Source organism: Artemia sp. Qi Xiang Cuo, chromosome 1, assembly GCF_049724085.1.
Source record: "Artemia sp. Qi Xiang Cuo chromosome 1, ASM4972408v1, whole genome shotgun sequence".
NCBI lineage: Eukaryota > Metazoa > Arthropoda > Branchiopoda > Anostraca > Artemiidae > Artemia > Artemia sp. Qi Xiang Cuo.
The window spans coordinates 14,384,095-14,398,830 of NC_142794.1; the positions used below are offsets into that span (position 1 = coordinate 14,384,095).

Consider the following 14,736-nt stretch of genomic DNA (forward strand, 5'->3'; position numbering starts at 1 on the left):
TGCTGTTTAAAGTTTAAATGGTTAACTCAATTATTTTTTCAAGAAAATTTACCTTATTATTAACCAAAAGGTTGTTTTAAAATAAAAACATATTGGCCCAAAGACCTTTTTATTTCTCACATTTTTGTTGACGTTGATAGGAAGTAAAAAAAGATTGCCGACCCTTGCGACAGAAACTAAGAGGACCTAAATCTGCAAACCAAACACAAGATTCGAATTCTTGTCTGACTCGTAAAAACGTAACAAAACTTTGATGCGTTTTTTAAGGTTTTATTTTGTAAATTCCACCCTCTCCTCTCCGACCAAAATCTTCGTTATGCCCTGGCGTGGCAGAACTGTGCGGCCCACATGGCGTTCACCATGGCGTTTGAGATGTACACCAGATGGCGAAAAGTAAGCAACCCCTCGAATGAAACTTGGTGCCTGTCAGCCTTCTCCTGTGGATCTGTCAATAATCCATAGCCCTATTCAATCGTGAGAATTATGTCACACTCAAAAAAGAAAAAAAAAATTTTTATTCTCATTTGAAAAACGTGCTAAAGTCAACAAATTATAGGTCATTAAGAGCAATTTTGATAATCGTTTCAAATCCTACTGTTTTATTATGGGGTTTCATGTGATTTATATAACACACCACAATTTTCGTTCTGCTCTGTTTACATCCTCTGGTGCCAAATTATAGCTTACAAAAAATTATTATCATAAACAACATATTCAACATGTTTGGTTTTGAAAGTAGGAAAATGATTTGAATCAAAAGAAGGTTAGTTTATGTGGAGGGTTAGGGGGTTTGAACACCCTTTACAAAATTCTGGATACCCCCCGAAAAAAAATTATGGATGCGGCCCTGCCTAGTATGTACAATATTTCAAACATAAGTCCATACCAGGGGCGGATCCAGGATTTTTTTAGGGGGGAGGGGCCAAAATAGGTTAAAACGATAAACTTGCGTTAGGAGCAAGTTTAATTAACGCAAACTTGATTTAATGAAGTAAACTAAACTACTTTAGACTACGTTAGGGGGGGGGCTCGCCCCTCCCCTGGATCCGCCATTGGTCCACACCCTGTTTTACAATTATTTTAAACATTTAAGTATGTACGATAATTCTAGAGGCAGTTTTAGGGGAAGAACAGAGAGGGCACTTACCCCGAGCGAATAAGTTTTAAGGGTGCAAATTTCAAATAAATAATCTAACTGTTATAATAAATTTGTAGTTCTTGAAATTTTTTTATTAAAATAAAGTAGAGTGCGCAGTTAATAAATGAAAACAATAGAATAATTATCAATTAATTGATAAACAAAAACATTAATAATATTAATTAAATTAAAATAATTAAAGAATTGTAATAGTAAATTAAAAATACCAAAAAAAGATAATTACTAATTAAATAATAAATTGATAAGAATTTTGTTAATACATGAATTTTTTTTTAGAATTCAGTCTGAAAATTTTTTGGGAGACAAGGGGGGGGACTAATCAACATTTTTCCCGGGGCGCAAGAGAGATTAGAACCACCACTGTCTGTCTGTCAAACTAAGCCTCTCACTTTTCTACTTTTCTTTATTTTTTTTTTCAATGAAAATTTCTACTTTTCTCTATAAACTTTCCTCTTTTCTAATTTCTATCATTTTTTTACTACCTTTCTATGTTTACTCCTAGAATAATTCTTACTTATTTCTTACTAATTCTTACTTAGAATAATTCTATGTGGTTCTATATATTTCTTTGTAATAATTACGCACTTGTAGCCTGTTGTTTAAATGATGGTTGAGTCATCGGAGACCAAATCATTGGCAAACTCTCCCCGTCTATTCCAACCACTAAAAGCATTTAGTTTGCCCCCCCCCCCAAGAAAAATAGAAAGTTCCAAGCCATTTCTATAACTTTGTCCCGTCATAACCATTTTATTTTCAAGCTTATATGTTTGAACAAGCAGCCACTTATTTATTTCATCGTGTTTACTGCAAAAACTTGCCAAGAAGGCTCGGTTGAGTCTTTCTTTTCCATGATCTTTTTGTTCGATGAAGAGACTTAGATTCAAAGGGCCTAAATCCCCCTCCCCCACAACACTAAAAAAGAAACTAGAAAACATTTACTCATACATATTTTTTTTACACAATTTTCAAATAACTCTCCTTTTCTTATGGATAAGCTTGTAAAAACATCATAAACGCAGTTATTGTCTCAAAATTCTAAATCTAAAGGTTTTCCATTCTTTAATCTAGTTCTATTCTAACCATCTTACTTTTAAACTTACAAATCTGAACAATCAACGACTTTGTTATTTAATCGTGTTTAATGTAAGAACTTGTTAAATAGGTTTGGTGGGATTTTTCTTCTCTATAACTTTTTTTTCTCTGAGGAAGCTTGGACTGAAAGGGGTACCCCCCCCCCAACCAGCCACAAAACCACCAACCTGCGGTCATGCCTGATTGGATGTTATGCATGCCTGTTATGGTCATGCATAACATAATCACTATTATAACTTTCTAATACTAATACTACTACTGCTGCCAACAACTCACCATAGCACCAAGCCACTTGGGGCCAACACAGCTACGTATTCTCCTTCTCCATCCCAACGTATTAAAAATTCCCCTCTTTACACCCTACCACAAAGTTCTAATTTCCCTTTAATCCTTCCTTACGACTTCCAACCACCCCTTTTGGGACAGGGGCGTAATTTGCTATGAGTAGGGAGGGACTGCCCCCCCAGACCTCAGTTTACCGCCCCCAGGTGAAATTTAGTTTCTACAAAAGAAATCATGTCACAGCTAAGATAAGCCTAAAAAATTCAAGTATCCAGAGAAACAGGTTTTTTTTAGTATATCTTTGCCTTTATGGGGTTATATGACTAATTTTTCAGTTTTCACTGTCCTTTTTACTTGATTTAAATCAGCTCCAACTTTGCCCCCCCCACTCGGATTTTAATGAAATTAAGCCACTAATTTGGGGACGAACTGTTTTTCGTTTATCCCAAGGTCACTGGCCGAAAAAAAAAATCTTTGGCAATCTGTCATCCTTCAACCACAGAACGAGTGAAAAGAAAAATAAATACTCAAATTCAGCACTATAATTCTCCAGCAAATATTTTTTTCAACCTTATTTACATAATCTAAGCCAATAGAAATATTTTATCATAACTGTACAAAGAATTCCAAAATTCCAAAGATAAGAACCGCCATGACAATTAAGCATTCATGAATCATATTATTTTTTTCTGCTTAATAATTTTTCTCAACTAAGATCCTTTTAAATTCACCATTTGCTTATAGTTCCAGAGACCCTTTCGACCTGCAAATGACACAGTTGAAAAACATTTAGAGGAAGGAGGGAAAACGAGGTACCTAAGCTATTTCCAAAAACCATTTCTGGAAACGAAAATTTAGAGAAAATACATTAGAATGAATACTTTTTCATTCAGCGAACAAGCATATAAAGAAAGACTTATCTCTAGTCAAATAAAGAAACAATAATCCCCCAAAGGCTCCTTAGTCCTCTTAAGTAGGGGGAAGATAACACACCATCATATTCAGCGTGTCAGAGAACCCTACTGTAGAGGTTTCAAGCTCCTATCTACAAAAATGTGAAATTTTGCATTTTTTGCCGTGGTAACGAACTGTAAGTAATTCTGAAACCAATATATACATCAATAGAATCAGATTTTCATGCTGATTTCAAATATGTAAGTTTAATTAAGTTCAGTTTTACCAATCAAAAGTTACGTGCCTGAGAAAATTTGCCTTATTTTCGAAAAAAGGGGGAAACCACCCCTATAAGTCATAGAACTTTAATGAAAATCACACCATCAGATTCAGCGTATCAGAGAACCCTGCTATAGAAGTTTCAAGCTCCTATCTGCAAAAATATGAAATTTTATATTTTTGCCAGAAGAAAAATCTCGCATGCGTGTTTATTTTTTTTATTATTATTATTTTTCCCAGGGGTAATCGAATCGATCCATTAAGTCCTAGAATATCATTCGAGGGCTTATCTGAACGGAAATTAAAAGTTCAAGTGTCCTTTTAAAGTAACCAAACAAATAGGAGGGCAACTTGGCCCCCTCCCACGCTATTTTTTCCCAAAGTCACCCAATCAAAATTTGAGATATCCATTTTGTTCAGCATAGTTGAAAATCTAATAAATATGTCTTTGAGGATGACTTAGTCCCCCACAGTTCCCGGGGGAAGGGTTGCAAGTTGCGGACTTTGCTCATTGTTTATATATATTATTGGTTAATGGGAAGTATACAGACGTTTCAGGAGGGATTTTTTTCTGGTGGGGGGAGGGGTCGGAGGAGAGGGTTACGGCGGAGGATCTTTTCATGGAGGATGTTTCCTTGGGGGGAAGGGACATTTCTATGAAGGGGGCACCGGATTTCCTAGCATTATTTAAAAAACGATCAGAAATTAAATAAAAAAACAGGTTTTTTCAACTGAAAGTAAGGAGCAACATTAAAACTTAAGACGAACAGAAATTATTACGTAAATGAGGGGATTCACCTCCTGGTCAATACCTCGCCCTTTACGCTAAAGTTTTTTTTTAGTATTTTCAAAAGAGCTATCTATTCTAATTAACCGGCCTTTGTGATTCAGGGGTTTGTGATTCGAAACAAATTCGAACTTTAGCGTAGAGAGTGAGGTATTGACTAGGGCTAAACTCCCTAATATACGTAATAAAAACATACAAATATAGAAGTTCATTGCGTAAGTTAGTTCGTAAGTTACGTTAGAACAAAATTTCGAGAAAGCCATTCAGCCAAAACAAGTAAAATTAATATGCAAATTTTATTCTAATTATTCATGTACGGTGAGCCAAAATCAAAGCTGCATTAATTCAAAAACGTTCAGAAATTAAATAAAAAAACAAGTTTTTTTTTAACTGAAAGTAAGGAGCGACATTAAAACTTAAAACGAACAGAAATTATTCAAACTTAAAACGAACAGAAATTATTCCGTATATGAAAGGGGCTGTCCGTCCTCAACGCCTCGGTCTTTACGCTAAAGTTTGACTCTGACACGCAACTTTATTTTTTAAAACAATAAAAAACTTTAGCGTTAAGAGCGAGGCGTTGAGGAGGGGACAGCCCCTTTCATATACGGAATAATTTCTGTTCGTTTTAAGTTTTAACGTCGCTCCTTACTTTCAGTTACAAAAACTTGTTTTTTTTTATTTAATTACGTATATGAGTGGGTTCGACCCCCCTCGTCAATACATCGCTCTTTACGCTAAAGTTTTTTTAGTACTTTCAAAAGAGCTATTTATTATAATTAAACAGTCTTAGTGATTCGTGGGTCATTCTTAAAGAATTGGAAAAAATTCGAACTTTAGCGTAAAGAGCGAGGTATTGACGAGATGGGCGAACCCACTTATATACGTAATAACTTCTGTTCGTTTTAAATTTTAATGTTGCTCCTTGCTTTCAGTTGAAAAAGCTTGTTTTTTTTTATTTTATTTAATCAGAGATAAAAGACGGTGGAACGTTTAGGGATGTCACCATAAAGCCGATAAAAAGTAAAACATGCTCATGAAGGTATGTAGCCCTATAGTGATATGTAGTGATATGTAGTGATATGTAGCCCTATAGCCCTATAGTGATCAAATAAAGGGATAACCCCTAAGCGATTATTTGAACTATAATGTTCTTTATTGGGTTGGGAACGTGTTAATCCATAAACATTTGGATTTCTGTCAATTTCTCCTTTCTGTAGTAAGCAATTCAATTATGGTTGTTTGCTAAATTGGGCAAGCTTTTTCATTAAAAGGAACACCAGACAGTCTGTATTGCCAAAGCAGAGGGTAAAGAAAAACAAATATTTCCCATAATAAAGCAAAAAAAAATTGCTTACCTTTCAATTCAATCCGGAAAGATCCCAAATGAGATTCAAGCTGACTTTCGATGGAAGACATGGCAGACGAGCATTCATGAAAGCCTTGGTGAACATTCACAACTGTAGACTCTTTCTCTTTTCCTGGCGAATCTGCATACGCTCTTGCAATAGTTCGTACACCATCACGTAAACGTCCTTGAACGTGGTAAGACTCATAGAGCTCATCCATGGAAGTAATTTGATACTCGAGCCTTCGAAGATACCTTTCTGCAGTACGGAGTTGCTAAAATGAGGAAAGTTGAGCAAATTATGACAGAAAAATAAGAACTGAACTTACAATAGGCTCTTTTTTGAAGGGGTCCAAGTGTCAACCCAGATCAGAACCAACTACATTATCATGAGAATTGACAAACATCTTTCAATTGGTCATTGATCATGACTGTTATATTAAGCACGATAAATTATGTTACATCGATCTTGGTACGTTATAAATAAATAAAAAAAAACAAGTTTTTTTTTAACTGAAAGTAAGAGGCGAGATTAAAACTTAAAACGAACAGACATTATTCCATACATGAAAGGGGATGTCCCTTCCTCAACGCCTCACTCTTTACGCTAAAGTTTGAATTTTTGTCACAACTCTACTTTTTAAAACAATAAAAACTTTAGCGTAAAGAGCGAGGCGTTGAGGAGGGGACAGCCCCTTTCATATACGGAATAATTTCTGTTCGTTTTAAATTATAATGTCGTTTCTTAATTTCAGTTTAAAAAACTTATTTTTTTGTTTGTTTAATTTCTGAACGTTTTTTAACTAATACAGGCTCGAATTTGGCTCATCGTACATGAAAAAAAAAATGTATATTAATTTTGGCAGATTTATACCGTATATGGAGGGTTTTCCCATCCTCAATACCTTGCTCTTTACGCTAAAGCTGTTAGCACTTAAAAAAAAGTTTCCTATTCTAATTAAACGGCCCCCGTGTTTCAGTAGACGCTCTTAAAAAAAATTGGGACAAACAGTCAAACTTAAGCGTAAAAAGCAAGGTATTGAGGAGAGGGCAACCCTTCATATATGGAATAATTTTCTCCGTTTTCAAATAATGCCAGTAAATCTGGCTCACCCTCAGTGAAATATACCCCTCTCCCTCACGGAAAACTCCTCCGTTGAAGTTTCATTCAACGTAAAGTGCACCCACCCCCATTGAATTCCTTCCAGACAGTTCCATCCTCGCTGAGACTCCACCTCCCTGTAAAATTACTTGCGTACGATTCGGCCTGAAAAATTATCCTAAGCATTCTTTCATTTGAATAAGACTTTAATCTCTAAATGGTTTCTCGATCACTCCATAAATGTTACCTTCCGTGGAAATTGCTGTTAGTAATTGTGTTTGTGCGCCGTGGTGTTAAGTAAGGTTCTGTTCTTAGTCCGGTAATATTTAATAACTCTATTAGCGTAGTCACTCGTCAGATTCCACCATATTTAATTGACACATATATCAACACAAATCATTTGTCTTATACCAATGACATTCTTCTCTTGGCTGATAATCTTGGGGCACTCCAGAACGCCGTTGATGTTGTTTGCTCCGGACTGAAAGCAATCAATCTTTCAGTTGCTACTTCCAAAACAGAGTTTATTGTCTTTGGACCAGAGATCGCCTCCAATGATAAAATCCAAGTTGGTCCCGCCACAATCTCATCTTCCAGTTCACTTATGTATTTAGGCCTTCCATTTGGAACTTCAATTAGATCCACTAGGCACCTTACAGTTGATTCCTTGAAAGACAAACTAAGAAAATCTTATGGTCTTCTCGCCAGGGTAAAGGGCCAGTTTGATAAGAAGGGCCCATTTGGCCTAGTAATATTTACATTTCAAGACGGTAATGTGTTTTTGAGATTTGTCAAAAATGGACAAACTGTCACGTAGATTTGCTGACGGCTTCAAGAGAATTATCGATTTCCCACTGACTTGCCTTCTATCAAGTGCATAGTGTTGCTAGTCGTGAAATCTTATAAGATTGATTTTGAATTGAAGTTATCAAGTATTTTGGGCAATAGGTTGCATAGGTTGCATCAAGACTGGGCTGGGTAATTGAAGACAGATAAAAGCCAAGACAGATAGTCCAAGTAATTGAGAGGCAAATGTTTAAATGGCTGGGGCACGGGTAAATGGCAGGAGTATGAATGACTCTCTTATTGGACACATACTTGTCAGGTTGTCAGGTACCTTGTCAGGTACCCATGTACCAAAGCATGAAGAAGACGATGGATGAGGGGTTGATTCAGTAATAGTCATAGAATATGCAGAAGAGAGCGGGAGTGAGTGGGAAGTGCTGTATAAGTACCGGCTCGCTGGATCTAGAGGACAGAGGGGGCAAATGCCCTGGGTGACATGTAACCAGGTTTTTATGTAACCCTCTTTTCCCAAATGCGTCCGATCAAATTTTTTATATAGCCATTTTGTTCAAAATAGACCAAAGATCATATAACAAAGACTCCAGGATAACAGAGCCCACCAGAACCTATGGACAAGTGTTGAAAATTATGCCCTGGGGTCATATAAGTTTTTTATGGAAGGGATGGTAGAATAAACGGTACTGTTCTATTAGCTAGGCAACACGCGAGACAGCGTCTAAACTATTATATTTTCATCATATTTTATTAGCATTAACCAAACTTCACTTCTCGCGTGTTGCCTAGCTAATAAAACAGTACCAAATAAACTTCGGAGGAGGCTCATTCAATCCTACATCGGAATTTCTATTACACACTGCTGCGGACATGCAGCTCAAGTACCCGCACTTCCCACAACACATCATTAGAATTAAGTAATTTTATAAGGAGAACCCGTTGTTAGCTAACTAGGGGATATTTTTATTTTAACTTGGGTGCTTGTCTATTAAATGAAACACATTCAAGAATAACGATGTGTAAGATCTGACCGGTGTGCGTGTAACTGAACCACCGTGTAACTGAACCCCTGTATAACCGAGCCACCGTGCAACTGAACCCCCGTGCAACTGAACCCGCGTGGTACTGAACCCTCATGCAACTGAACCCCCTTTTACTGAACCCTCGTGCAACTGAACCCCCATGTAACTGAACCCCCGTTCAACTGAACCTCCGGTTAACCGCACCCCCCTCAACCTGTCTCCCCCTACAACTGCACCTGCGTGCGACTGACCCCTCGAGCACCTCCACCACCATACCTAAGTTGGGTGAAACGCCCAATGGGTATGACCACGAGGTATTTATCTATGGTCTGGTTATTTAACCTTTAAACTGTTTTAAATAAAATGTCCGTCCCAAAATTTAGATCACTTTTAACTCTGAAAAAGAGCACTGAAAATTTTGATTTCCAATCAAATGATCCCGCCCCCCAAAGTTCATAAAAAATAATTCTACATAAACATTATATGTTAGAAATAAGCAATTAGATTAACTTACAGCCCATGCCCCAGATGCTGCTGGTGGGGTTGTTAACCCCAAAGCGCATGGTTATTTGATCTTCAGACTATTTTGAACAAAATGTTTATTTTTATTTTGATCGGATGTATTGGGGGGGGGGGTGTCGGTTCAGAGGGCTGATTGTCCTGTGATTTCCTTTGATTCTTTGAAATTGAACTTGAACTTTCAATTTCCAATCGAATGAACCTCCTTCAAAGTTTTTACGATCATCCCTTCTATAAAAACCTTAAATTTTAACAACTGGTAACTTACAATAACATACAGATTGCTGATACAGGTGTATCAGCAATTTTTTTGGAACAGCTTAGCGTATCAAGATGAAACTTCTGGGGCATCTACCTGCTACTACTGCTATTAATACTATTATTACTACTACTAATTCAACACTATTATTACGTCTACTGCTCCTTCTACGACCTCTGCTACTATTAAACTAGCACTATTAAGGCTACGCATATCAAGTTGAAAATTTGACAGAACGAGGTATTTGAGGTGGAACTTGAACTAAATCAAAAGACACTATGTGCATGCAGATTTTCAAAACGGCATATCTCAAAAAGAGATTTGTGTATTAAGTTGGAACTTTCAGAGAGTGCTTAAAGGGAAAGTCAATTCACCAAAAGGAAATATGTGCACGCTCAGGCCTGGATTTACCCCTAGGTCCCTAGGCCCGGACCTAGAAGCGCATAATGCTAGCGGGAGCAATAAATTATCACTGAGAAATTTTTTCCTGACAAAAACTGGACTGATGTGATTTATTGTCGCCAGGTGCACTCTGCCGCCACTCTGCCTATTCACAGAAAAGTGACTTTAAAACAACACAGGAATTTCATGGTCACTTATAAACGGTCAGATGTCTCCCAAGAATGGTAGCTGAGAGTTCGGTATTACCCCTCTCTTTCATCACTTTTGGCTCAGCAGTTGTGTTCTGTTAACACACAGTTACATGGTTACATGGTTACACACAGTTACAGTTACATGGGGGTTCAGTTACAAGAAGTTTTAGTTAAATGGGGTTGAGTTGCACGGGGGTTGAGTTGCACGGGGGTTCAGTTGCATGAGGGTTCAGTTGCACGTGGGTTCAGGTGCCCGGGGGCTCAGTTGTACGTGGGTTTGGTTGCACGGGGGTTCAGTTGCAAGGGGGGCCAGTTATACGGGGGTTCAGTTGCACGGGGGTTCAGTTGCACGGGGGATCGGTTATACGGAGGTTCAGTTGCTTGGGGTTCAGTTACACGGGGGTTCAGTTACAATGGAACCGATCTGACAATAACCGGTTTGCCTCTCTGGAATTGGTTATGATTCGCTTATTTTGAGAGAGAAAAACCAACAGGCAGATATATTAATTAAATATTTAATATATGGAGTCAGGTAGGTATTTAATATAAGGCGTTCTGCCCGGCCCACTTTCCATAATTCTTTGTCGTAGTTTCCATAATTTTGTTTCTAAAGTATTATATCATTATCATGTTTTAGTGTATTTCATTAGGATTAACTTCACTTCTTGGATGTGTTTCGTTTAACAGACAAGTACCTTAAATTGAAATACTAAGAAATATTTTCAAAGTTTAGAGGGTAAGTGCCCAACCCCAATTGGTACCCCTGGGTAGAATAATATTTCGTAACTTATGGTCGTAGTAAATTTAATGAAAATGGGATATAGCCAGACTCCAAGGCCGTATCCATGGGGGGGTGGCATCCCCTCCCCCCAAAAAATGTTTTTCCGACTCGAAAAAACGTAATAGAAATGAATATAAACAAATTTTGGCACTTGTGTCTTATAGTCACCACAGTCAAGTTCTGTCGAGAAGTGAAGTTTGGTTAATGCTAATGAAATAAAACAAAATACGATAAAAACATAAGACTTTATCAACAAAATTATGAAAACTACAACAAAGAATTATGGAAGGGGGACCACCCAGACCGTATTATATTAAATACATAACCTAAACTTACCTAGCCTAACCAAAATACCAACTAAATATTTAATTAAAATATAGCTACTGTGTAGTTTCCCACCAATCTGAAACTAATTATCTGGTATAAAGACCATGAAAATCGGTTATTGTCTCCTGTTCGCGATACAAGATCTTGAGCGTGGTGGCTATAAGACAAAATTACCCAATTTTTGTATGTGTTTTTAAATTTTTTTTACCCCCCCCCCACCCTAAAAAAGTCATTTTGTAAACCCCCCCCCCCCGTGAAAAAAAATACAGGATACGGCCCTGCCAGACTCATTAGATACTTGAGTTTATTATCCTTCTACGCTAGATCTTTTTGATCCTTTTCTATGTTTTGGGTTTTTCTAATTTGTTTGAGAATTTTATTAAGCGTGCCCTGATTCCCCCCAGGACAGCTTCTATTTTGAGGCTCTTGGGAATAGGTTTACAGTAAAAGATTATAGGCAAATGGAAGGAAAGAGGAAATCTGATTAATAGAAACTAGCTGGATATTATAAAGCTAACATTCTATCGTTACAGTACTTTCTTGTAAGTTTGAATATAGCCTAAAGGTCTCACCTTGCGCCCATTAAGTGGGGGGGAAGCATTTTCGTAATAACAACCATAATATTTGGAATTAGTGTTGATTGGCGAATCAGAAGGTGCTATTCTGTTGTTATTAAAATGTTTTTTTCAGAAGAGCAAATGGAACAATTTTACCCAGGAAATTAGACAGATAAACACGAGCGCTACTTAGAACGAATCGTAAATGTCATTGCAACCAGCTAGTAGCCATAAAATGAAGTAAAAAAAAAAGGAAAAACATCTGACACTTTAAGCGTCTGTTCTGCTTTGATCAACTCTTAAAACCCTTAGCAACAACTCGTATGTCCCAAGAAAGCGGCAAATCATTGGCGACAATAACCATACTCTAAGATAATTTTTCTTTTATGCTATTTTTTTGCATTAACAAAAAGGGCTTTATCTGGGCATATCTCTTCTGGCCAACCTGGACTAAGGGGGAAAGCCTTGCTAATTTGACAAAGGCGTGATTTTTCTAAACATGACAAGATCTGGTAAGGTCTTGACGTGGCAGAGCTGTGTTGCACACGTGACACTCGGAGATTTCCACCAGATGGCGTGAAGGGGGGAACTCATCAGAACCCTATGAAAATTGGGATTTTCAAAGCTTAATTAATAACTAATAAAATTTTCTGTTTAAATTAAGGGGCTACGCACAACATCGTTCTGCATATACCATAGGTCACACCCTTTGGATAGACGCGGTGTAAAGGTTTGCTTTCCAGCTTCCCACAATATATATGATGCTTCACTCAGATAATGAGCTTCACTCAGATAATTGTAAATGTATATCTGAGTGAAGCTCATATGATGCTTCACTCAGATAATTGTAAATGTATATCTGAGTGAAGCTCATATGATGCTTCACTCAGATAATTGTAAATGTAAAACAAACATCTAGTGGTCTGTAAAGAATTTGTCTAAGAAAATACCAAGTGGGCGTTATTATGATAACATTTCTAGAAAAAAACACGTCTAAGAATTGTGGAACGTCTCCAGGCACCCTGCTCTTTACGCTGAAGCTTAAATTGTACTTTATTGAGAGTAAGATCACCATCGGCATTTCCGTCTTTTTTTAAATTGTACAGATTTACTTGTGCTAATAACTTTTGATAATAAAGACATCCAATTAATGAAGTTTGCATATTAATGCAATTAATGAAGTTAATGCAATTAATGAAGTTTGCAATTAATGAAGTTTGCACCACCAGAAAAATCAGGTCATTTTTATGTACATATTCTTAAAAACATTCTGTTTATTAGATTTTCAGTTTCTGTTCCTAAGGGTCGCTCTTTACTAACCAGATAGGTTATACTAAATCAAGGTTCGCTCCCTTTCAGAAATCACGTATACCAGGTGGCACGGGCCAAGCGTGGCAGAAGTTCGCCATGCGTGGCGGAACTGTGTGGTACATATGGCATTATGTTTTTGACCCCAATTCCCAAATTTTGTACCCTATCTTACCATTTCACTGTCGTTATTATTATCATCCACATCAGGGTTACAGCACTGAAATAGATCTTTAAGAAAAAGCGAGCACATAGTTTTGCAGAAAACATAAAACCATTGCTTAACGAAAACTAAGACAAAAGACCTTGAGGATTATCCTATACGAGCTGATACAACAAAAGGAAAAAATTATAGACGCAAATCACGATGGACAATCAATCAAACATAAATTTTTCCTAATCATATTACCACATTAACATTTCGTCTTGCAGAAAAAAAAAACAAAAAAAAACAGGTTATGCAATAGAACGGATCTTGACGACAATTCTGATTTAATTTTTTTCTTTTTTTATACTGGATGGTAGATCAGTGACTGGTACCTATGCAGGTATTTTTTCCTTGGGAGGGGCGGGGCAGGAGAACATTCAAATTAAATTTAATTTCATTATTTGAACAAAAAGTGTCAAGAAAATCCGAAAATTTTAGGATTACGGGGGGAGGGCTGGGTTCCGAGCCCCCTCCCCCCTCCTGGGTACATCCCATATCCGTGTCCAGAAATTTGACTCTTATCTGTGGGAAAGGTTTGGACGACAATATAAAAAGATGTCTTCTTAAGGATACTGGAGGCTTGATCAGTGCCAAGAAATTTCAATTCTTAGTTATGAGAGAAGTTTTATGACATTAAAAAATGACTATCGTATCGACATTTTGACTGACGAATTCAGACGATTCGAACTGGATCTATTAGGAGTTTCAGAAACTCATATCCCAGGGGTAGGAAGCATGAAAATAGGTGATATAGAATTTGTTTACTCAGGCAGGAAGGATGGGTTACATAGACAGGGAGTAGGGCTCATGATGAATAAGGAAGCTGCTAAGTCTTGTTTAGGCTAGGAAGGTCTTAATAATAGAATACCAATTGCTCATTTTATGACTAGTAAGTTCAAGGTATCAGTTATAGTAGTATACGCCCCTGTAGAACCGACTGATTGAAATAATAGTGACTCAGATGAATTCTACTTACAGTTACAGGAGCAAATAGACAAGGTCCCACGTAGAAATATGATGTTATTGCTGGGAGATTTTAACGCCCAGGTTGGTAGAAATATGGATAGATGGTATCCCAGCTTAGGTAAATTTGGTGTAGGAAAAGAAAACAGTAATGGATACAGACTTTTGCAATTTTGTAGGTATAACAATCTAGTTATAACCAATACGGTGTTTGGTCATAAAATTGCTCATAAACTAACATGGTATTCACGTGATGGTAAGACAGCAAACCTTATTGACTATGTTATAGTAAATCGAAGACTGACAGGATCAATACAATATACTAGGGTATATAGATGTGCTGTTATTGATGTTAAAAGTAAAGATCACCATCTAGTGGTGTCTAGGGTTAATTTAAAGCTGAAAATTCGGAAGGGTAATTACCTCCTGGGAAGTTATCATGTTAGTAGACTCCA

The 14,736-nt window shown here is 37.0% G+C and overlaps 1 protein-coding gene across 6 annotated transcripts in view; it reads right to left on the bottom strand.

Moving 5' to 3' along the window:
* Window positions 1–14,736, bottom strand: part of LOC148956034 (rho family-interacting cell polarization regulator 2-like) — a 162,543-nt gene that overhangs the window by 80,076 nt on the left and 67,731 nt on the right. For all 6 annotated transcript variants that reach the window (XM_089090365.1, XM_089090434.1, XM_089090580.1 and 3 more), the window contains one exon: window positions 5,852–6,116. In XM_089090365.1, coding sequence (XP_088946491.1) covers window positions 5,852–6,116 — 265 coding nt within the window. The remainder of the gene's footprint in view (window positions 1–5,851; window positions 6,117–14,736) is intronic.